General features: G+C 40.6%; 1 protein-coding gene across 36 annotated transcripts in view; it reads left to right on the forward strand.

Moving 5' to 3' along the window:
- LOC120052812 overlaps positions 1-23,811 on the forward strand; it is a 292,808-nt gene that overhangs the window by 22,022 nt on the left and 246,975 nt on the right. For 23 of the 36 annotated variants that reach the window (XR_005477409.1, XM_038999946.1, XM_038999943.1 and 20 more), the window contains exons 34-53: positions 36-113; positions 253-273; positions 355-432; positions 673-750; positions 990-1,067; positions 1,207-1,227; positions 1,309-1,386; positions 1,627-1,704; positions 1,944-2,021; positions 2,161-2,181; positions 2,263-2,340; positions 2,581-2,658; positions 2,898-2,975; positions 3,217-3,294; positions 3,536-3,613; positions 3,853-3,930; positions 4,070-4,090; positions 4,172-4,249; positions 4,489-4,566; positions 4,807-4,884. Coding sequence is in view for 35 of the 36 variants with exons in the window: in XM_038999946.1 (XP_038855874.1) it covers positions 36-113; positions 253-273; positions 355-432; positions 673-750; positions 990-1,067; positions 1,207-1,227; positions 1,309-1,386; positions 1,627-1,704; positions 1,944-2,021; positions 2,161-2,181; positions 2,263-2,340; positions 2,581-2,658; positions 2,898-2,975; positions 3,217-3,294; positions 3,536-3,613; positions 3,853-3,930; positions 4,070-4,090; positions 4,172-4,249; positions 4,489-4,566; positions 4,807-4,884 (1,332 nt within the window). In the remaining variant the exon portion in view is untranslated. The remainder of the gene's footprint in view (positions 1-35; positions 114-252; positions 274-354; positions 433-672; positions 751-989; positions 1,068-1,206; positions 1,228-1,308; positions 1,387-1,626; positions 1,705-1,943; positions 2,022-2,160; positions 2,182-2,262; positions 2,341-2,580; positions 2,659-2,897; positions 2,976-3,216; positions 3,295-3,535; positions 3,614-3,852; positions 3,931-4,069; positions 4,091-4,171; positions 4,250-4,488; positions 4,567-4,806; positions 4,885-23,811) is intronic. The other 13 variants (XM_038999945.1, XM_038999947.1, XM_038999948.1 and 10 more) reach the window with 13 other exon arrangements.

Below are 23,811 nucleotides of genomic sequence, written 5' to 3' on the forward strand. Positions count from 1 at the left end.
TGTATTAAGCTGATACATTTTTATATTACCTAAATGTGCTCCGTTAGGGGCAGAAAACACAGTGCCGAGACCTACCGAACAGAGAGCAGATGGAAAACAAGTTCATCTGGAAGGTAAAGTAATAGGATCACAAATATATTACCCTTTTAATGGTATATTTTGATGATATTTTGACATAATCGCAATAGGATTTGACCTTCCCAGTTCCACATTCACCTTTTTACAATAACGTTCACCTTTTCCATTCAACAGAGACAAAAAACCTAATTGAAGGTAATGTTCGCTCATGATATACTGTATATGATATAACTTTGATAATGTAGTAACCTGATGAATTTCAATATTACCTAAAAGGTGCTCCGTCAGGGGCAGAAAACACAGTGCCGAGACCTACCGAACAGAGAGCAGATGGAAAAGAATTGAATCTGAAAGGTAAAGTAATAGGATAACAAATATATTACACTTTTAATGGTATATTTTGATGATATTTTGACATAATCGCAATAGGATTTGACCTTCCCAGTTCCACATTCACCTTTTACCAATAACGTTCACCTTTTCCATTCAACAGAGACAAAAAACCTAATTGAATGTAATGTTCACTCATGATATACTGTATATGATATAACTTTGATAATGTAGTAACCTGATGAATTTCAATATTACCTAAAGGTGCTCCGTTAGGGGCAGAAAACACAGTGCCGAGACCTACCGAACAGAGAGCAGATGGAAAAGAATTGAATCTGAAAGGTAAAGTAATAGGATAACAAATATATTACCCTTTTAATGGTATATTTTGATTATATTTTGACATAATCGCAATAGGATTTGACCTTCCCAGTTCCACATTCACCTTTTTACAATAACGTTCACCTTTTCCATTCAACAGAGAAAAAAAAGTAATTGAATGTAATGTTCACTCATGAAATACTGTATATAATATAACTTTGATAATGTATTAAGCTGATACATTTTTATATTACCTAAATGTGCTCCGTTAGGGGCAGAAAACACAGTGCCGAGACCTACCGAACAGAGAGCAGATGGAAAACAAGTTCATCTGGAAGGTAAAGTAATAGGATCACAAATATATTACCCTTTTAATGGTATATTTTGATGATATTTTGACATAATCGCAATAGGATTTGACCTTCCCAGTTCCACATTCACCTTTTTACAATAACGTTCACCTTTTCCATTCAACAGAGACAAAAAACCTAATTGAAGGTAATGTTCGCTCATGATATACTGTATATGATATAACTTTGATAATGTAGTAACCTGATGAATTTCAATATTACCTAAAAGGTGCTCCGTCAGGGGCAGAAAACACAGTGCCGAGACCTACCGAACAGAGAGCAGATGGAAAAGAATTGAATCTGAAAGGTAAAGTAATAGGATAACAAATATATTACACTTTTAATGGTATATTTTGATGATATTTTGACATAATCGCAATAGGATTTGACCTTCCCAGTTCCACATTCACCTTTTACCAATAACGTTCACCTTTTCCATTCAACAGAGACAAAAAACCTAATTGAATGTAATGTTCACTCATGATATACTGTATATGATATAACTTTGATAATGTAGTAACCTGATGAATTTCAATATTACCTAAAGGTGCTCCGTTAGGGGCAGAAAACACAGTGCCGAGACCTACCGAACAGAGAGCAGATGGAAAAGAATTGAATCTGAAAGGTAAAGTAATAGGATAACAAATATATTACCCTTTTAATGGTATATTTTGATGATATTTTGACATAATCGCAATAGGATTTGACCTTCCCAGTTCCACATTCACCTTTTTACAATAACGTTCACCTTTTCCATTCAACAGAGAAAAAAAAGTAATTGAATGTAATGTTCACTCATGAAATACTGTATATAATATAACTTTGATAATGTATTAAGCTGATACATTTTTATATTACCTAAATGTGCTCCGTTAGGGGCAGAAAACACAGTGCCGAGACCTACCGAACAGAGAGCAGATGGAAAACAAGTTCATCTGGAAGGTAAAGTAATAGGATCACAAATATATTACCCTTTTAATGGTATATTTTGATGATATTTTGACATAATCGCAATAGGATTTGACCTTCCCAGTTCCACATTCACCTTTTTACAATAACGTTCACCTTTTCCATTCAACAGAGACAAAAAACCTAATTGAAGGTAATGTTCGCTCATGATATACTGTATATGATATAACTTTGATAATGTAGTAACCTGATGAATTTCAATATTACCTAAAAGGTGCTCCGTCAGGGGCAGAAAACACAGTGCCGAGACCTACCGAACAGAGAGCAGATGGAAAAGAATTGAATCTGAAAGGTAAAGTAATAGGATAACAAATATATTACACTTTTAATGGTATATTTTGATGATATTTTGACATAATCGCAATAGGATTTGACCTTCCCAGTTCCACATTCACCTTTTACCAATAACGTTCACCTTTTCCATTCAACAGAGACAAAAAACCTAATTGAATGTAATGTTCACTCATGATATACTGTATATGATATAACTTTGATAATGTAGTAACCTGATGAATTTCAATATTACCTAAAGGTGCTCCGTTAGGGGCAGAAAACACAGTGCCGAGACCTACCGAACAGAGAGCAGATGGAAAAGAATTGAATCTGAAAGGTAAAGTAATAGGATAACAAATATATTACCCTTTTAATGGTATATTTTGATGATATTTTGACATAATCGCAATAGGATTTGACCTTCCCAGTTCCACATTCACCTTTTTACAATAACGTTCACCTTTTCCATTCAACAGAGAAAAAAAAGTAATTGAATGTAATGTTCACTCATGAAATACTGTATATAATATAACTTTGATAATGTATTAAGCTGATACATTTTTATATTACCTAAATGTGCTCCGTTAGGGGCAGAAAACACAGTGCCGAGACCTACCGAACAGAGAGCAGATGGAAAAGAATTGAATCTGAAAGGTAAAGTAATAGGATAACAAATATATTACCCTTTTAATGGTATATTTTGATGATATTTTGACATAATCGCAATAGGATTTGACCTTCCCAGTTCCACATTCACCTTTTTACAATAACGTTCACCTTTTCCATTCAACAAAGACAAAAAACCTAATTGAATGTAATGTTCACTCATGATATACTGTAAATGATATAACTTTGATAATGTAAAAACCTGATGAATTTCAATATTACCTAAAAGGTGCTCCGTCAGGGGCAGAAACCACAGTGCTGACACCTACCGAACAGAGAGCAGATGGAAAAGAATTGAATCTGAAAGGTAAAGTAATAGGATAACAAATATATTACCCTTTTAATGGTATATTTTGATGATATTTTGACATAATCGCAATAGGATTTGACCTTCCCAGTTCCACATTCACCTTTTTACAATAACGTTCACCTTTTCCATTCAACAAAGACAAAAAACCTAATTGAATGTAATGTTCACTCATGATATACTGTAAATGATATAACTTTGATAATGTAAAAACCTGATGAATTTCAATATTACCTAAAAGGTGCTCCGTCAGGGGCAGAAACCACAGTGCTGACACCTACCGAACAGAGAGCAGATGGAAAAGAATTGAATCTGAAAGGTAAAGTAATAGGATAACAAATATATTACCCTTTTAATGGTATATTTTGATGATATTTTGACATAATCGCAATAGGATTTGACCTTCCCAGTTCCACATTCACCTTTTTACAATAACGTTCACCTTTTCCATTCAACAGAGAAGAAAAAGTAATTGAATGTAATGTTCACTCATGATATACTGTATATAATATAACTTTGATAATGTATTAAGCTGATACATTTTTATATTACCTAAATGTGCTCCGTTAGGGGCAGAAAACACAGTGCCGAGACCTACCGAACAGAGAGCAGATGGAAAACAAGTTCATCTGGAAGGTAAAGTAATAGGATCACAAATATATTACCCTTTTAATGGTATATTTTGATGATATTTTGACATAATTGCAATAGGATTTGACCTTCCCAGTTCCACATTCACCTTTTTACAATAACGTTCACCTTTTCCATTCAACAGAGACAAAAAACCTAATTGAAGGTAATGTTCGCTCATGATATACTGTATATGATATAACTTTGATAATGTAGTAACCTGATGAATTTCAATATTACCTAAAAGGTGCTCCGTCAGGGGCAGAAAACACAGTGCCGAGACCTACCGAACAGAGAGCAGATGGAAAAGAATTGAATCTGAAAGGTAAAGTAATAGGATAACAAATATATTACCCTTTTAATGGTATATTTTGATGATATTTTGACATAATCGCAATAGGATTTGACCTTCCCAGTTCCACATTCACCTTTTACCAATAACGTTCACCTTTTCCATTCAACAGAGAAAAAAAAGTAATTGAATGTAATGTTCACTCATGATATACTGTATATAATATAACTTTGATAATGTATTAAGCTGATACATTTTTATATTACCTAAATGTGCTCCGTTAGGGGCAGAAAACACAGTGCCGAGACCTACCGAACAGAGAGCAGATGGAAAACAAGTTCATCTGGAAGGTAAAGTAATAGGATCACAAATATATTACCCTTTTAATGGTATATTTTGATGATATTTTGACATAATCGCAATAGGATTTGACCTTCCCAGTTCCACATTCACCTTTTTACAATAACGTTCACCTTTTCCATTCAACAGAGACAAAAAACCTAATTGAATGTAATGTTCACTCATGATATACTGTATATGATATAACTTTGATAATGTAGTAACCTGATGAATTTCAATATTACCTAAATGTGCTCCGTCAGGGGCAGAAAACACAGTGCCGAGACCTACCGAACAGAGAGCAGATGGAAAAGAATTGAATCTGAAAGGTAAAGTAATAGGATAACAAATATATTACCCTTTTAATGGTATATTTTGTGGATATTTTGACATAATCGCAATAGGATTTGACCTTCCCAGTTCCACATTCACCTTTTTACAATAACGTTCACCTTTTCCATTCAACAGAGACAAAAAACCTAATTGAATGTAATGTTCACTCATGATATACTGTATATGATATAACTTTGATAGTGTAGTAACCTGATGAATTTCAATATTACCTAAAGGTGCTCCGTTAGGGGCAGAAACCACAGTGAAGACTCCTACAGAACACATTGCATCTGGTAAAGAAGTTAATCTGAAAGGTAAAGTTATACTGGGGGGAAAAATGTATTACCCTCTAAATTGTATAATTTACAGTGTTTACATTGTTCATTAAACTAAGTCTGCTGACATGTTGGAGTGCATTAAACCATTTATAATTCATACAATTTTTGGAACAATTGAAATTCAGGACACTCACAATTCACTTTTTTAAATGCAGATTGGCACCAGGTGAAAGGATTCAAAGGTAAAAAAAATCACAGTAGGACAGGAACATTGTATGTTCATTAGATTATTACAATATACAGGTAACAGCATAAATAAAGGAAACCAACAAAATGTCTTAATAGGGCGTTGAGCCACCACGAGCTGCCAGGACAGCTTCAATACTCATTGGCATAGATTCTACAAGTTCTGGAGCTCTCTTGTTGATGGGGTTGGAAAACGCTGTCTCAGGCACCGCTCCAGAATCACTCATAAGTGTTCAATTGAGTTGAGATCTGGTGACTGAGATGGCCATGGCATATGGTTTACATTGTTTTCATGATCATCAAACCATTGTGACCACTCTGGGGGAAGTGTCATTCTGTAAGAGACTCCTCCCATCAGGATAGAAATGGTTCATCATAGGTTGAAGGTGATCACTCAGAATGGATGTGTAGTTATTGACGTTTACCTGGCCCTCTAAGGGGTTGAGTGGACCTGAACCATGCCAGGACAAAGCATCCCACACCATAACAGATCCACCAGAAACCTCATTTACTCAAGTGTTTCCTCTATTTTGGCAGTTACCTGTAGGTCCACATTATCTGAAATCCTTACCAATCCATCCCATCATATTGTGTGAATGAAAGAAATCTTGTCTTTCCAGTTCCCTCAGAGAACATCATTCTGGATGAAAAGACTGCGCACCCTGCTATTAGAGTCAATCGTGGAAACCAGGCTCATTACACGAAAGAAAAAGATACAGAACCCTCTGTTAGAATGCATCTCCATGTAATTTCTAAAGAGAGTTTCAGTTCAGGACAACACTATTGGGAAGTGAAGGTAAAGGATCAATCAACAGAAAAACTGTCATGGTATGTTGGTGTGGCCAGAGAAAATGTTGAGAGAAGTCCTTCTGTTCCTTTAACTCCACAGAATGGATTTTGGATTCTATCTTTTGATAAAGAAAAAGGTTTCCATGTCAATACTGACCCTCAACCACCAATAACTGTGGCAGAGCTCACTATTGTGGGAGTGTTTCTAGACTGTGACAGACACACTCTGTCTTTTTATAACGTTGATACAGAGTCACTTCTTTACACTTTTACTGATGTGAAGACATCAAACTACTTTCCTGTGTTCAGCCCGGGAAAACGTGACAAAACCCCAATAAGAATCATTTGAATGCATACCAAAAAAAACTTTGACACCAGTGAGCCAAGTCGAGTTGTACTACGCTGGCCTGGTTAGTATAGGTTGAGTCAGAACGATAGTGTGAAAAAGGGTCCGAGATGCAGATGAAATGAATGTCAACTGAGACATGCATTATACACATTTTGTGTTATTCAGTGATACCAAGTTGTAAATGTGTGTACCTTTTTCCCAAAAAGTTTTCAGACGCCACAAGAAAAAGCGAGCACTAGTAATGGCGTCTTTTGGTAGGCAGTACTCCGCCATGGTTTGTTGAACAAACCCTATGGGAAAATGAATGGAGTTTTGGTAGGGTATTTGGAAAAACGTTGAAACTGAGGTCTGTGGTAAACACAGGCTTATGAGCTAATCTTCATCAGCTAACGTCACTTCGATTTTTTTTAAAGCATTTATGTAATCAGAACAAACACAAACACCAACACATAATATCCGTCAGTCAATAGGAATGTTATCTCAGATCAAAATGTATAACATCTCTAAAGCCTGTGTTGACCTCAGACGTTATTTTCTACATTTATCCCAAAACCCTATTCTTTCCCCCTAAGAATGGCTGAACGAACCAAAACTTACTCATACAAATCTTTTACGACTACAAATTGACGAGTTTTATATAATCAACAAAAAATATGTAACTTTTTTTCAACCTGTAGCTAGATTATGAATGTATTCTGTGAAGCTACTGTAATACAAGTTAGCAATATCTTTTGCATTCTTCAGTTCTGTTAAAATGTTGTCCCAATTAATAAATTACTGTAATCTGTTGTGTTGTTGAATGTACTGAACAAAAATATAAATGCAACAATTTCAAAGATTTTACTTAGTTACAGTTCATATAAGGAAATACGTGAATTGAAATACATTCATTAGGCCCTAATCTATGGATTTCACATGACTGGAATACAGATATGCATCTGTTAGTCAGACACTTTAAAAAAAGGTAGGGGCGTGGATCAAAAAACCTGTCAATATCTGTGTAGTATCTGGGATCTACATCTGTTTATATTAGTTACTATGCTGTTACTAAGCAGTGATGTATTACGACAGTGTACGTTACTACACCTAATAGGAAATGCACATGCGCATTAGTGTGCCCGGGAAAACTGTAGAGCAGGGGAGGTTTTGACTAAACGAAAACTAACTGTACTCCCGTCTCCTGCCTTGTTATTTCTCCACAACACAAATATTACAATCTGGTGTGACCACCATTTGCCTCATTCAGCGCGACACATCTCCTTCGCATAGAGTTGATCAGGCTGTTGATTGTGGCCTGGGGAATGTTGTCCCACTCCTCTTCAATGGCAGTGCGATGTTGCTGGATATTGCCGGGAACTGGAACACGCTGTCGCCGATCCAGAGCATCCCAAACTTGCTCAATGGGTGACATGTCTGGTGAGTAAGTAGGCCATGGAAGAACTGGGACAAGATCCTGAGGCACATTGTCGTGCCATTCATCTGCCGCCGTCACCTTGTTTCAGCATGATCATGCACGTCGCAAGGATCTGTACACAATTCTTGGAAGCTGAAAATGTCCCAGTTCACCCATATTGCTTTGGATAAAATTGTCTGCTAAATGGCATACATATTACTCTAAAACATTTGAAGGATAGCCCAACCTCTTTCCCTCTTGGGTGCATAGCCAATATTGAACCTGACTTCAACTTTCCTCAAAATGCTATGCTGCAGGATGACACATGCTCTAAAGTGCCTTTTAAGATACGTAAAAAATGTAGATATACACTACCGTTCAACATTTTGGAGTCGTTTAGAAATGTCCTTATTTTGGAAAGAAAAGCAATATTTTGTCATTAAAATAACATCAAATTGATCAGAAATATAGTGTAGACATTGTTAATGTTGTAAATTACTATTGTAGCTGGAATCGGCTGAGTTTTAGTGTAATATCTACATAGGCGTAGAGGCCCATTATCAGCAACCATCACTCCTGTGTTCCAATGGCACGTTGTGTTAGCTAATCATAATTTATAATTTTAAAAGGCTAATTGATCATTAGAAAACCCTTTTGCAATTATGTTAGCACAGCTGAAAACTGTTAAAGAAAAAATAAAACTGGCCATCTTTAGACTAGTTCCGTATCTGGAGCATCAGCATTTGTAGGTTTGATTACAGACTCAAAATGGCCAGAGAAAAAAAGCACTTTCTTCTGAAACTCGTCGGTCTATTCTTGTTCTGAGAAATGAAGGCTATTCCATGCGATAAATTGCCAAGAAACTGAAAATCTCACACAACTCTGTGTACTACTCCCTTCACAGAACAGCGCAAACTGGATCTAACTAGAATAGAAAGAGGAGTGGGAGGCCCTGGTGTACAACTGAGCAAGAGATGGTGGTCTTTCTGGAAGGTTCTCCCTTCTCCACAGAGAAACTCTGAAGCGCTGTCAGAGTGACAATCAGGTTCTTGGTCACCACCCTGAATGTTCAGTTTGGCCGGGCGGCCAGCTCTAGGAAGAGTCTTGGTGGTTCCAAACTTCTTCCATTTAAGAATGATGGAGGCCACTGTGTTTTTGGGGACCTTCAATCCTGCAGAAAAAGTTTTGTACTCTTCGCCAGATCTGTGCCTCTACACAATCCTGTTTCTGAGCTCTATCGACAATTCCTTCGACCTCATGGCTTGGTTTTTGCTCTGACATGCACTGTCAACTGTGGGACCGAATATAGACAGGTGTGTGCTTTTCCAAATCATGTCCAATCAATTGCATTTACCACAGGTGGAGTCCAATCAAGTTGTAGAAACATCTCAAGGATGATCAATGGAAACATGATGCACCCAAGCTCAATTTCGAGTCTCATAACAAAGGTTCTGAATACTTATGTAAATAGGTATCCGTTTGGTATTTTAATACATTTGCCAAAATTTCTAAAAAACAGTTTTCGCTTAGTCATTATGGGGTATTGTGTGAAGATTGAGGGGAAAAAGTATTTAATCCATTTTTAGAATAAGTCTATAACGTAACTAAATGTGGAAAAGGGACGGGATCTGAATACTTTACGAATGCACTGAATATCATTAATTTATATGTAAAAAAATGGATGTAGCAGCTAAGGATTATATCTTTAACTCAATGAGTAATGTATCATGCATTGAACATATAGATATATCAATATGGTTGATTATAGTTTATTATTAATAAATAATATGTCAATAGTCACATGTTTAACTCATGCAGAATGTGGTATGCCAAGGATACAACTACACAGAAGAAATGTGTCCCAAAAGGTACATTTATATTGACATACCTTTTCATTATTTAATGTCTTTTTATCTAGGTTTTTAGATCTTATTCACCCCGCAAGCACAGTCATTCAGGGTTAATAACATTTATTGAAGAACACCCATAAGAAGAAAAGGTGGTACAACCCAATATCTATTTTCTGTTGATAAGATTAGTTGCTAAATATTTCTCTGATTTCACTTGTTAATTTGCTGCATGGGGCGAAGTGAACAGATTCAAAGGTAGGACACATGAACAAAGAACTAACATAGTATCATTACATGGCTGTACCTTCAAGTAACATCCATATCAGAAAATCATGTGAGTGAATGAATTCACCAAATCTTCTCTTTTTTTAGTGGACATCACTCTGGACAAAACGTCTGCTCACCCTAACCAAGACGTGTGTGCAGGTAGAAAGGTTTTTTGTAGGAACTCAAAAGTAACTGATGTTCCCACAGCTCCTATTGTCTTTAGTGAGGACAGATTCAGCTCCGGACAGTTATACTGGGAAGTGAAGGTGAGGGAGGATTCCATTTTTAGCAAAGAGAAACATTCATGATATGTTGGGGTAGCCACAGACATACCCACTCTGACCCCTGAGAATGGTTTCTGGGTATTTACGTTAGAAAAAGGGAAATGTTATTATGTCCCTGATGACCCTCAAATACCAGAATTGGGAAATGAAAGCCCTTTAATATTTCTAAGCCTATCAGAGACAGGAAAAGCAATTCTTACAACACTTGAAGTGTTCTTAGATTGTGACAGACAGATGCTTTCCTTTTATGATGCTGAATCAAAGGTACATCTTTACAGTTTGTTTAACGTTGTGTCATCTAACACATTCTTCGCTGTATTCAGCCCTGGGTTACGTGACAAATGTCCCTTAACAGTTCAATGACTCTGGATGACAAAGGTGGAAATGCATATTAAATGAAATACCATTGTAACACTCTGAGACACTAACAGGGAATTCAACTGCGAAGATACATTACACTTTAAATGTATATTTACTACCTTTAGCAACATCATTGATGTAAATCTGTAATACAGGTATTGAATATCAACAACACTGTTGATTTCTGTATTGTGTATTGAGATGAACTAACTTGATATTGAATTAATGTCATTTGAAAAACTCCTGTGCAACACCTCCACTCAGTGTTCTATTCAGTGCATTGAACAAACTGGACCAGGATGCCACTAATGAAACAGACTGACATACCCATACAGTTGTGCCTCAACTGACATAGGAGACTGAAGTCTGCTTTCATCAACATTTAGTAAATAAGTAAGCCTTGGGGTGTGGTTTGATGGAGAGGAGATAGTGAAAGTCCAGACAGTCAGACAAAGAGAGGGAGTTTATGGGAGAGGGAGACAGCAGGGGTTTAAACTGTAGAACCCAGTTCCTACATTAGAATATAACAATTTATTTTATCTTACAAATATATGCTACATATTATCTCTGGGACCCTCAGGATGACAAATCAGAGCAAGATTACTGAATGTAAGTACATTATTTACCTTCAGAGGTGAATGTATCAAACCAGTTGCCGTGAAAAGTGTTTTGTTGTTGTGCACTCTCTTCAAACAATATTATGGTATTTTTTTCCACTGTAATAGTTACTGTAAATTGGACACGAGTTAGATTAACAAGAATTTAAGCTTTGTGCCCATATAAGACATGTCTATGTCCTGGAAAGTTGGCTGTTACTTACATCATTCTAATCACAGTAATGCACGTTTACAACAACCATCCGTTTTAGGGACACCAATCCCGTAGAGGTTTTAATGGAAAATGACTCAAGTAAAAGTGAAACTCACAAAGTAAAATACTACTTGAATAAAAGTATTTGTTTTTATTAAAATGTTTTAATGGAATTGCTAAAATATATTTAAAGTAAAAGTAGAGATAATTAAAAATTCCTTATTTTGCAAACTAAACGGCACAATTTTCTTGTTTTATTTTAACTTACGGAGACCAGGGGCACACTCCAACACTCAGACATTAATTTAAAAACTAAGCATTTGTGTTTAGTGAGTCCGCCAGATCAGCGGCAGTAGGGACGATAAGGGATGTTCTCTTGATAAGTGTGTGAATTGGAGCATTTTCCTGTCAAAATGTAATGAGTACTTTTAGGTGTCAGTGAAAATGTATGGAGTTAAAAGTATATTATTTTATTTTGGAATGTAGTGAAGTAAAAGTAGGCCAAACTCTAAAAAGTAAAGTACAGATACACAAAAATATGAAGAAATGTACTTTTTGTCCTGAATACAAAGAGTTATGTTTGGGGCAAATCCAATGCAATTCATCACTAAGTGCCAATCTTCATATTTTCAATCATGGTTGTGGCTGCATCATGTAATTCATATGATAGTCATCAGCAAGAACACGGGAATTTTCTTGGATTAAAAGAAAAGGAATAGAGGTAAACACAGACTAGAGGAAAACCTGGTTCAGACTGCTTTCCAACAGACACTGGGAGACAAAGTCATCTTTCAGCAGGACAACAACCTAAAACACAAGGCCAGATATACTGTACACTGGAGTTGCTTACCAAGACGACAGTGAATATTACTGAGTGGCTAGTTACAGTTTTGACTTAAATCGGCTTGAAAATCTATGGCAAGACTTGAAAATGGCTGTCTATAAATGATCAACAACCAACTTGACAGAGCTTGAAGAATTTTTAAAATAATAATGTGCAAATATTGTACAATCCAGGCTCAATACAATACAAAGCTCTTAGAGACTTACCCAGAAAGACAAAGCTGTAATCGCGGCCTACTGTCATTCTAACAGGTATGGACTTGTGTAAATTAGATATTTCTGTATCTAATTTTCAATACATTTACAAACATTAAAAAAACATGTTTTCCTTTAGTCATTAAGTATTGTGTGTAAATGGTTGAGGTGAAAATAATACATGTAATTAATTTTGATTTCTGGCTGTAACAACAAGATGTGGAATAAATCAAGTGGGATGATTACGAATACTTTCTGAAGGCACTGTGTTTCTCAACAGTTAGTATATTAATAAGCCTTAGGGGTGTTTGATGGAAAGAGAAAGTGAAAGTACTGACCGTGAGAAAAATAGGAGTTTACAGGAGAGGGAGAATTAAGTGATTCTCAGTCTTTTGTTATGATTGGTAGTGTCACGCCCTGACCTTAGAGAGACTTTTTTATGTCTCTATTTTGGTTTGGTCAGGGGGTGATTTGGGTGGGCATTCTATGTTTTGTTTTCTATGTTTTTGTGCTTCTATGTTTTGGCCGGGTATGGTTCTCAAACAGGGACAGCTGTCTATCGTTGTCTCTGATTGGGAATCATACTTAGGCAGCCTTCTTTCCCTGTTGATTTTGTGGGTAGGTAGCTTTGTTAGTGGCACTATAGCCCTGTTAAGCTTCACGGTCGTGCCTTTGTTTTGTTGGCGACATTTTTATAAATAAAAGAAAATGTACGCTCACCACGCTGTGCTTTGGTCCACTTCTTACGACGTCCGTGACAGGTAGAATGCAAACGTGATATTTAACATTTAGTATACAAACACTGACATGTCAGTCGGTCATAGGGTGATCAGAAGATTCCATAGGTAATTTTGATCGTGCAATGGAAACTAATCGAATTATCACGCGCTCAGGTACAAATGCATTTTTTTATATGATTACCACCTCTCCATTACAAATACCTTCCTTCTCTCTACTCTTCCCCTTACTTTAGTCAGAACAGGGCTCCGGGCAGCCGAGCGGAAATGGAGGAAAACTCGCCTCCCTGCGGACCTGGCATCCTTTCACTCCCTCCTCTCTACATTTTCCTCTTCTGTCTCTGCTGCTAAAGCCACTTTCTACCACTCTAAATTCCAAGCATCTGCCTCTAACCCTAGGAAGCTCTTTGCCACCTTCTCCTCCCTCCTGAATCCTCCTCCCCCTCCCCCCCCCTCCTCCCTCTCTGCAGATGACTTCGTCAACCATTTTGAAAAGAAGGTCGACGACATCCGATCCTCGTTTGCTAAGTCAAACGACACCGCTGGTTCTGCTCACACTGCCCTACCCTGTGCTCTGACCTCTTTCTCCCCTCTCTCTCCAGATGAAATCTCGCGTCTAGTGACGGCCGGCCGCCCAACAACCTGCCCGCTTGACCCTATCCCCTCCTCTCTTCTCCAGACCATTTCCGGAGACCTTCTCCCTTACCTCACCTCGCTCATCAACTCATCCTTGACCGCTGGCTACGTCCCTTCCGTCTTCAAGAGAGCGAGAGTTGCACCCCTTCTGAAAAAACCTACACTCGATCCCTCCGATGTCAACAACTACAGACCAGTATCCCTTCTTTCTTTTCTCTCAAACTCTCGAACGTGCCGTCCTTGGCCAGCTCTCCTGCTATCTCTCTCAGAATGACCTTCTTGATCCAAATCAGTCAGGTTTCAAGACTAGTCATTCAACTGAGACTGCTCTTCTCTGTATCACGGAGGCGCTCCGCACTGCTAAAGCTAACTCTCTCTCCTCTGCTCTCATCCTCCTAGACCTATCGGCTGCCTTCGATACTGTGAACCATCAGATCCTCCTCTCCACCCTCTCCGAGTTGGGCATCTCCGGCGCGGCCCACGCTTGGATTGCGTCCTACCTGACAGGTCGCTCCTACCAGGTGGCGTGGCGAGAATCTGTCTCCTCACCACGTGCTCTCACCACTGGTGTCCCCCAGGGCTCTGTTCTAGGCCCTCTCCTATTCTCGCTATACACCAAGTCACTTGGCTCTGTCATAACCTCACATGGTCTCTCCTATCATTGCTATGCAGACGACACACAATTAATCTTCTCCTTTCCCCCTTCTGATGACCAGGTGGCGAATCGCATCTCTGCATGTCTGGCAGACATATCAGTGTGGATGACGGATCACCACCTCAAGCTGAACCTCGGCAAGACGGAGCTGCTCTTCCTCCCGGGGAAGGACTGCCCGTTCCATGATCTCGCCATCACGGTTGACAACTCCATTGTGTCTTCCTCCCAGAGCGCTAAGAACCTTGGCGTGATCCTGGACAACACCCTGTCGTTCTCAACTAACATCAAGGCGGTGGCCCGTTCCTGTAGGTTCATGCTCTACAACATCCGCAGAGTACGACCCTGCCTCACACAGGAAGCGGCGCAGGTCCTAATCCAGGCACTTGTCATCTCCCGCCTGGATTACTGCAACTCGCTGTTGGCTGGGCTCCCTGCCTGTGCCATTAAACCCCTACAACTCATCCAGAACGCCGCAGCCCGTCTGGTGTTCAACCTTCCCAAGTTCTCTCACGTCACCCCGCTCCTCCGCTCTCTCCACTGGCTTCCAGTTGAAGCTCGCATCCGCTACAAGACCATGGTGCTTGCCTACGGAGCTGTGAGGGGAACGGCACCTCAGTACCTTCAGGCTCTGATCAGGCCCTACACCCAAACAAGGGCACTGCGTTCATCCACCTCTGGCCTGCTCGCCTCCCTACCACTGAGGAAGTACAGTTCCCGCTCAGCCCAGTCAAAACTGTTCGCTGCTCTGGCACCCCAATGGTGGAACAAACTCCCTCACGACGCCAGGACAGCGGAGTCAATCACCACCTTCCGGAGACACCTGAACCCCACCTCTTTAAGGAATACCTAGGATAGGATAAAGTAATCCTTCTGAACCCCCCCCCCCCCCTTAAAAGATTTAGATGCACTATTGTAAAGTGGCTGTTCCACTGGATGTCATAAGGTGAATGCACCAATTTGTAAGTCGCTCTGGATAAGAGCGTCTGCTAAATGACTTAAATGTAAATGTAAATGTAAACAGTGATCATTTCTGAGTAGTCTCCTGTCAGTTTTGACCAATGCTTTAGTTCAAAGAGATGTTTTAATTATTGTTATTTACAATCTATAGTCATAACCAATGTTCCCTCAAATTTTCTTCAGCACTGAGCAACTTCCAGGTCTGCTGAGAGCAAATTTGAACATTGTGAAAATTCTTTGCAACTTCTGGCCCGAATTTACTGTGAACACTAAGGCTGTACCCGCTTTAAGTAGAGTTTTAACAGTGGCCAATTATTACTATTCCCATACAATTATTACTGAGAACCAGACACATTATGCTACCCTACTGAGCTTATTCAAGACCACTCAAAATACCACACTGTCCATTCGAAGACAAAACAGGTTCTTACCTGACTCGCTTTTCAAAGATGGCCAGAAATGCAGACATTTTGTGCTCTTGTAGGAAGTAACCACTCCCCAATTGGTTTACCCTTTTTCTCCCCAATTCCGTGGTATCCAATTGGTAGTTACTGTCTTGTCTCATCGCTGCAACTCCTGTACAGACTCAGGAAAGGCGAAGGTTGAGATCCGTGCATCCTCCAAACACAACCCAACGAAGCCGCACTACTTCTTGACAAAATCCCCCCTTAACCCGGAAGCCAGCCACACCAATGTGTCGGAGGAAACACGGTACACCTGGCGACCGTGCCCGCCACAGGAGTCGCTAGAGGGGCGATTGGCCAAGGACATTCCTGCTGGCCAAACTCTCCCTAACCTGGACGACGCTGGGCCAATTGTGCGCTGCCTCATGGGTCTCTCAGTCACGTCCAGCTGCGACAGAGCCTGGACTAGAACCAGGATCTCTAGTGGCACAGCTAGCACTACGATGCAGTACCATTCCCCAATTGTTGACTAGAAATTAGGTATAACTGGGCTAATAACTAACTAGCAAAGAATATGAACAAATGTGCACAGACGGCTACATGCAGCTCTCGCTTTGATCTCAAAACAAGCACATTTACTCATGACCGCACATACTGTAAACACAGTCCAGTTCAAAGTGAATGGCACATATCCATATATCGCAATGGCTATTTGCATATAGGCCTACTGCAGCTCTGATCGATTGGTTGTGGCGCACCAGTCTGTGTAGAGTAGGGGCTTGAGTCATCCTTGTCAATGCAATAGAATCCTACGTCGATGCGCTCTGCCTACAAGAAAATCTCTTGCATAGTTTGTTTTGTATCAGTATGTGACATTGAAAGTGACTAATATTGCATTGATTTGAGCACATTTCCCATAGTAGAGCGAAACATTGATAGTGTTAACTAAAGGGGAAAACTCTAGAAAGTTGAGTGAAGATCAATCTTGTCCTTCTCTGTGCGTGATGATATTTGTTCTGCGCTCAGCATGGAGGAAACATTGGTCATAACTCCATACTGCGTGATTGGTATACAGTGCATTCGGAGAGTTTTCAGACCTCTCGATTTTTTCCACATTTTGTTACGTTACAGCTTTATTCTAAAATGGATTACATGTTTTTTTTTCTCATCAATCTAAACACAATATCCCATAATGAGAAACTAAAAACAGGTAAAAACGGAAATATCACATTTACATAAGTATTCAGTATTCAGACCCTTTACTCAGTACTTTGTTGAAGCACCTTTGGCAGCGATTACAGACTTGAGTCTTCTTGGGTATGACGCTACAAGCTTGGCATACCTGTATTTGTGGAGTTTCTCACAATCTTCTTTGCAGATCCTCTCAAGCTCTGTCAGGTTGTATGAGGAGCGTTGCTGCACAGCTATTTTCAGGTCTCTCCAGAGATGTTCAATTGGGTTTATGTCTGGGCTCTGGCTGGGCCACTCAAGGACATTCAGAGACTTGTCCCGAAGCCACTCCTGGGTTGTCTCGGCTGTGTGCTTAGGGTCGTTGTCCTGTTGGAAGGTGAACCGTCGCCCCAGTCAGATCCTGAGCACCCTGGAGCAGGTTTTCGTCTATTCTTTACTCGTTCCCTTGATCCTGACTAGTCTCCCAGTCCCTGCCGCTGAAAACCATCCCCACAGCATGATGCTGCCACCACCATGCTTTTCCTCCTGACGTGACTCTTGGCATTCAGGCCAAAGAGTTCAATCTTGGTTTCATCAGAATCTTGTTTCTCATGGTCTGAGAGTCCTTTATGTGCCTTTTGGCAAACTCCAAGCGGACTGTCATTTGCCTTTTACAGAGGAGTGGCTTCTGTCTGGCCACTCTACCAGAAATACCTAATAGGTGGAGTGCTGCAGAGATGGTTGTCCTTCTGGAAGGTTCTCCCATCTCCACAGAAGAACTCTAGAGCTCTGTCAGAGTGACCATTGGGTTCTTGGTCACCTCCTTGACCAAGGCCCTTCTCCCCCGATTGCTCAGCTTGGCCAGCCAGCCAGCTCTAGGAGGAGTCTTGGTGGTTCTAAACTTCTTCCATTTAGGAATGATAGAGGCTACTGTGTTCTTTGCTCAGACATGCACTGTCAACTGTGGGACCTTATATAGACAGGTGTGTGCCTTTCCAAATCATGTCCAATCAATTTAATCTACCACAGGTGGACTCCAATCAAGTTGTAGAAACATCTCAAGGATGATCAATGGAAACAAGATGCACCTGAGCTCAATTTCAAATCTTATAGCAAAGGTTTCAAATACCTGTGTACATAAGTTATTTCTGTTGAAACAAAATTTCTAAAAACCTGTTTTCACATTGTGATTATGGGATATTGTGTGTAGATAGATGAGGGAATACAATTATTTCATCAATTTTAGAATACAGTTATACATATCAGGTCATAATTCCAACCTGTATGATTAGTATAATTCTTAAAGAATCCATCAACCAGATTGTTTTTAAAATCTCTGTTTGCTAAAAGTATCATTTTCTGGCAAGATAGCAGTAATATAAGGGCAATTCCACAAAAAACAGAATTACTCAGAGTTTTCCCTTATTTCAAACAAAAACATTGATTGCAAACCTCACACATCTATGCACAAGGACTTATTTTAACAATTTCCACTGAACATTTTACAAAAACACAGGACAAATATTTTACCATGGAATTGCACATAATCAAACTGGTCCAATGTCTAAAGGTCAAAATATATTACCCTCTTAATTGTATAATTTTATGATAATTTGATGTAATCGCAATACGATTTGAATATCCCAGTTACACATTCACCTTTTTACAATAACTTTCACCATTTCCATTCAACAGAGACAAAAAACCCTAATAGAAGGTCATGTTCACTCATGATATACTGTATGTGATATAATATAACTTTGATAATGTAGTAACCTGATTCATTTCAACACTACCTAAATATGCTCCGTTAGGAGCAGAAAACACAATGCCGACACCTTCCAAAAAGAGAGCAGCTGGAAAAGGAGTGAATCTGGGAGGTAAAGTAAAATAATAAAAAAATTATTACCTTCTTAATTGTATATTTTGATAATCATTTGTCATAATCACAGCTGGATTTTACTGTCCCAGTTCCACATTCATCTTTTTACAATAACTTTCACCATTTCCATTCAACAGAGACAAAAACCTAATTGAATGCAATGTTCTCTCATGATATACTGTATATTATATAATATAACTTTGATAATGTAGTAACCTGATTCATTTCAATGCTACCTAAATGTGATCCGTTAGGGGCAGAAAACACAGTGCCGAGACCTACCAAACAGAGTGCAGCTGGAAAAGAAGTTCATCAGGAAGGTAAATTAATAGGAGAACAAATATGTTACCCTTTTAATTGTATAATTTTTTGATAATTTAATGTAATCGCAATAGGATTGAATGTCCCAGTTATACATTCACCTTTTTACAATAACTTTCACCATTTCCATTCAACAGAGACAAAAAACCTAGTAGAAAGTAATGTTCACTCACGATATACTGTATGTGATATAATATAACTTTGATAATGTAGTAACCTGATTCATTTCAATACTACCTAAATGTGCTCCGTTAGGGGCAGAAAACACAGTGCCGAGACCTACCAAACAGTGTGCAGCTGGAAAAGAAGTTCATCAGCAAGTTAAATTAATAGGAAAACAAATATATTACCCTCTTAATTGTATAATTTGATAATCATTTGTCATAATCACTGCTGGATTTTACTGTCCCAGTTCCACATTCAGCTTTTTACAATAACTTTCACCATTTCCATTCAACAGATACAAAAAACCTAATTGAATGCAATGTTCTCTCATGATATACTGTATATTGTATAATATAACTTTGATAATGTAGTAACCTGATTCATTTCAATACTACCTAAATATTATCCTTTGGGCGCAGAAAACACAGTGCCGAGACCCACCAAACAGAGTGCAGCTGGAAAAGAAGTTCATCAGGAAGGTCAATTAATAGGAGAACAAATATATTCCCCTTTTAATTGTATAATTTTATGGTAATTTGATGTAATCGCAATAGGATTTGAATGTCCCAGTTACACATTCACCTTTTTACAATAACTTTCACCATTTCCATTCAACAGAGACAAAAAAACTAATAGAAGGTAATGTTCACTCATGATATACTGTATGTGATATAATATATCTTTGATAATGTAGTAACCTGATTCATTTCAATACTACCTAAATGTGCTCCGTTAGGAGCAGAAAACAAAATGCCGACACCTTCCAAAAAGAGAGCAGCTGGAAAAGAAGTGAATCCGGAAGGTAAAATAAAAGAATAAAAAATAAATTTTGCCTTCTTATTTGTATAATTTGATGATCATTTGTCATAATCACAGTTGGATTTGACTGTCCCAGTTCCACATTCACCTTTTTACAATAACTTTCACCATTTCCATTCAACAGAGACAAAAAACCCTAATAGAAGGTCATGTTCACTCATGATATACTGTATGTGATATAATATAACTTTGATAATGTTATGCTGATGAATGAGGACCCAAAAGCGACGTAATAGTAACAGAGTCTTTATTCCAGTAATAAACAAATAATGATTCTCCTGGATATTATCAATGGTCAAATCCTCTCGTCAATAGAGAGGAACGACTGGAGACGCGACCACAGACTGCAGGTCGCTTCAGGAAGGCACTGGCCGTAGCTGACATAGACACCTGCTCACACGCAGCATCTGAAGAAGGCAAAGAACACGACAGGGCGGAACAAGGACACAGGAACAGCAAACATCAAACAAGAATCCGACCAGGCAGAAGCGGAAAACAGAGGGAGAAATAGGGACTCTAATCAGAGGGCAAAATAGGGGACAGGTGTGAAAGAGTAAATGAGGTCGTTAGGAGAATGAGAAACAGCTGGGAGCAGGAACGGAACGATAGAGAGAGAAAGAGGGAAAGAACCTAATAAGACCAGCAGAGGGAAGCACAGGGACAAGACATGAAGATCAAAGACAAAACATGACAGTACCCCCCCACTCACCGAGCGCCTCCTGGCGCACTCGAGGAGGAACCCTGGCGGCAACGAAGGAAATCATCAATCAACGAACGGTCCAGCACGTCCCGAGATGGAACCCAACTCCTCTCCTCAGGACCGAACCCTCCCAATCCACTAAGTACTGGTGACCACGTCCCCGAGAACGCATGTCCATGATCTTTCGTACCTTGTAAATAGGAGCGCCCTCGACAAGGACGGGGGGGGGGGAGGGAAGACGAACGGGGGCGCGAAGAAAAGGCTTGACACAAGAGACATGGAAGACAGGGTGGACGCGACGAAGATGTCGCGGAAGAAGCAGTCGCACAGCGACAGGATTGACGACCTGAGAGACACGGAACGGACCAATGAACCGCGGAGTCAACTTGCGAGAAGCTGTCGTAAGGGGAAGGTTACGAGTGGAAAGCCACACTCTCTGACCGCGACAATACCTAGGACTCCTAATCCTACGTCTATTGGCGGCTCTCACAGTCTGCGCCCTGTAACGGCAAAGTGCAGACCTGACCCTCCTCCAGGTGCGCTCACAACGTTGGACAAAAGCCTGAGCGGAGGGAACGCTGGACTCGGCGAGCTGGGACGAGAACAGAGGAGGCTGGTACCCAAGACTACTCTGAAACGGAGATAGCCCGGTAGCAGACGAAGGAAGCGAGTTGTGAGCGTACTCAGCCCAGGGGAGCTGTTCTGCCCAAGACGCAGGGTTTCGAAACGAAAGGCTGCGTAATATGCGACCAATCGACTGATTGGCCCTTTCTGCTTGACCGTTAGACTGGGGATGAAACCCGGAAGAGAGACTGACAGAAGCACCAATCAAACGACAGAACTCCCTCCAAAACTGTGACGTGAATTGCGGACCTCTGTCTGAAACGGCGTCTAACGGGAGGCCATGAATTCTGAACACATTCTCAATGATGATTTGTGCCGTCTCCTTAGCGGAAGGAAGCTTAGCGAGGGGAATGAAATGTGCCGCCTTAGAGAACCTATCGATAACCGTAAGAATCACAGTCTTCCCCGCAGACGAAGGCAGACCGGTAATAAAGTCTAAGGCGATGTGAGACCATGGTCGAGAAGGAATGGGAAGCGGTCTGAGACGACCGGCAGGAGGAGAGTTACCTGACTTAGTCTGCGCGCAGTCCGAACAAGCAGCCACGAAACGGCGCGTGTCCCGCTCCTGAGTAGGCCACCAAAACCGCTGGCGAATAGAAGCAAGCGTACCCCGAACGCCGGGATGGCCAGCTAACTTGGCAGAGTGAGCCCACTGAAGAACAGCCAGACGAGTAGAGACAGGAACGAACAGAAGGTTACTAGGACAAGCGCGCGGCGACGCAGTGTGAGTGAGTGCTTGCTTTACCTGTCTCTCAATTCCCCAGACAGTCAACCCGACAACACGCCCTTCAGGGAGAATCCCCTCGGGGTCGGTAGAAGCCACAGAAGAACTAAAGAGACGGGATAAGGCATCAGGCTTGGTGTTCTTATTTCCCGGACGATAGGAAATCACGAACTCGAAACGAGCGAAAAACAACGCCCAACGAGCCTGACGTGCATTAAGTCGTTTGGCAGAACGGATGTACTCAAGGTTCTTATGGTCAGTCCAAACGACAAAAGGAACGGTCGCCCCCTCCAACCACTGTCGCCATTCGCCTATGGCTAAGCGGATGGCGAGCAGTTCGCGGTTACCCACATCATAGTTGCGTTCCGATGGCGACAGGCGATGAGAAAAGTAAGCGCAAGGATGGACCTTATCGTCAGACTGGAAGCGCTGAGACAGAATGGCTCCCACGCCCACCTCTGAAGCGTCAACCTCGACAATGAATTGTTTAGTGACGTCAGGAGTAACAAGGATAGGGGCGGATGTAAAACGCTTCTTGAGGAGATCAAAAGCTCCCTGGGCGGAACCGGACCACTTAAAGCAAGTCTTGACAGAAGTCAGAGCTGTGAGAGGGGCAGCCACTTGACCGAAATTACGAATGAAACGCCGATAGAAATTAGCGAAACCAAGAAAGCGCTGCAACTCGACACGTGACTTAGGAACGGGCCAATCGCTGACTGCCTGGACCTTAGCGGGATCCATCTGAATGCCTTCAGCGGAAATAACAGAACCGAGAAATGTGACAGAGGAGACATGAAAGGCGCACTTCTCAGCCTTCACGTAGAGACAATTCTCTAAAAGGCGCTGGAGTACACGTCGAACGTGCTGAACATGAATCTCGAGTGACGGTGAAAAAAATCAGGATATCGTCAAGGTAAACGAAAACAAAAATGTTCAGCATGTCTCTCAGTACATCATTAACTAATGCCTGAAAGACAGCTGGAGCATTAGCGAGACCGAACGGCAGAACCCGGTATTCAAAATGCCCTAACGGAGTGTTAAACGCCGTTTTCCACTCGTCCCCCTCTCTGATGCGTACGAGATGGTAAGCGTTACGAAGGTCCAACTTAGTAAAGAACCTGGCTCCCTGCAAAATCTCGAAGGCTGACGACATAAGGGGAAGCGGATAACGATTCTTAACCGTTATGTCATTCAGCCCTCGATAATCCACGCAGGGGCGCAGAGTACCGTCCTTCTTCTTAACAAAGAAAAATCCCGCTCCGGCGGGAGAGGAAGAAGGCACCACGGTACCGGCGTAGAGAGAAACAGACAGATAATCCTCGAGAGCCTTACGTTCGGGAGCCGACAGAGAGTAAAGTCTACCCCGAGGGGGAGTGGTCCCCGGAAGGAGATCAATACAACAATCATACGACCGGTGAGGAGGAAGGGAGCTGGCTCTGGACCGACTGAAGACCGTGCGCAGATC

The sequence above is a fragment of the Salvelinus namaycush genome, chromosome 8, assembly GCF_016432855.1.
Source record: "Salvelinus namaycush isolate Seneca chromosome 8, SaNama_1.0, whole genome shotgun sequence".
NCBI classification, from domain to species: Eukaryota; Metazoa; Chordata; class Actinopteri; order Salmoniformes; family Salmonidae; genus Salvelinus; species Salvelinus namaycush.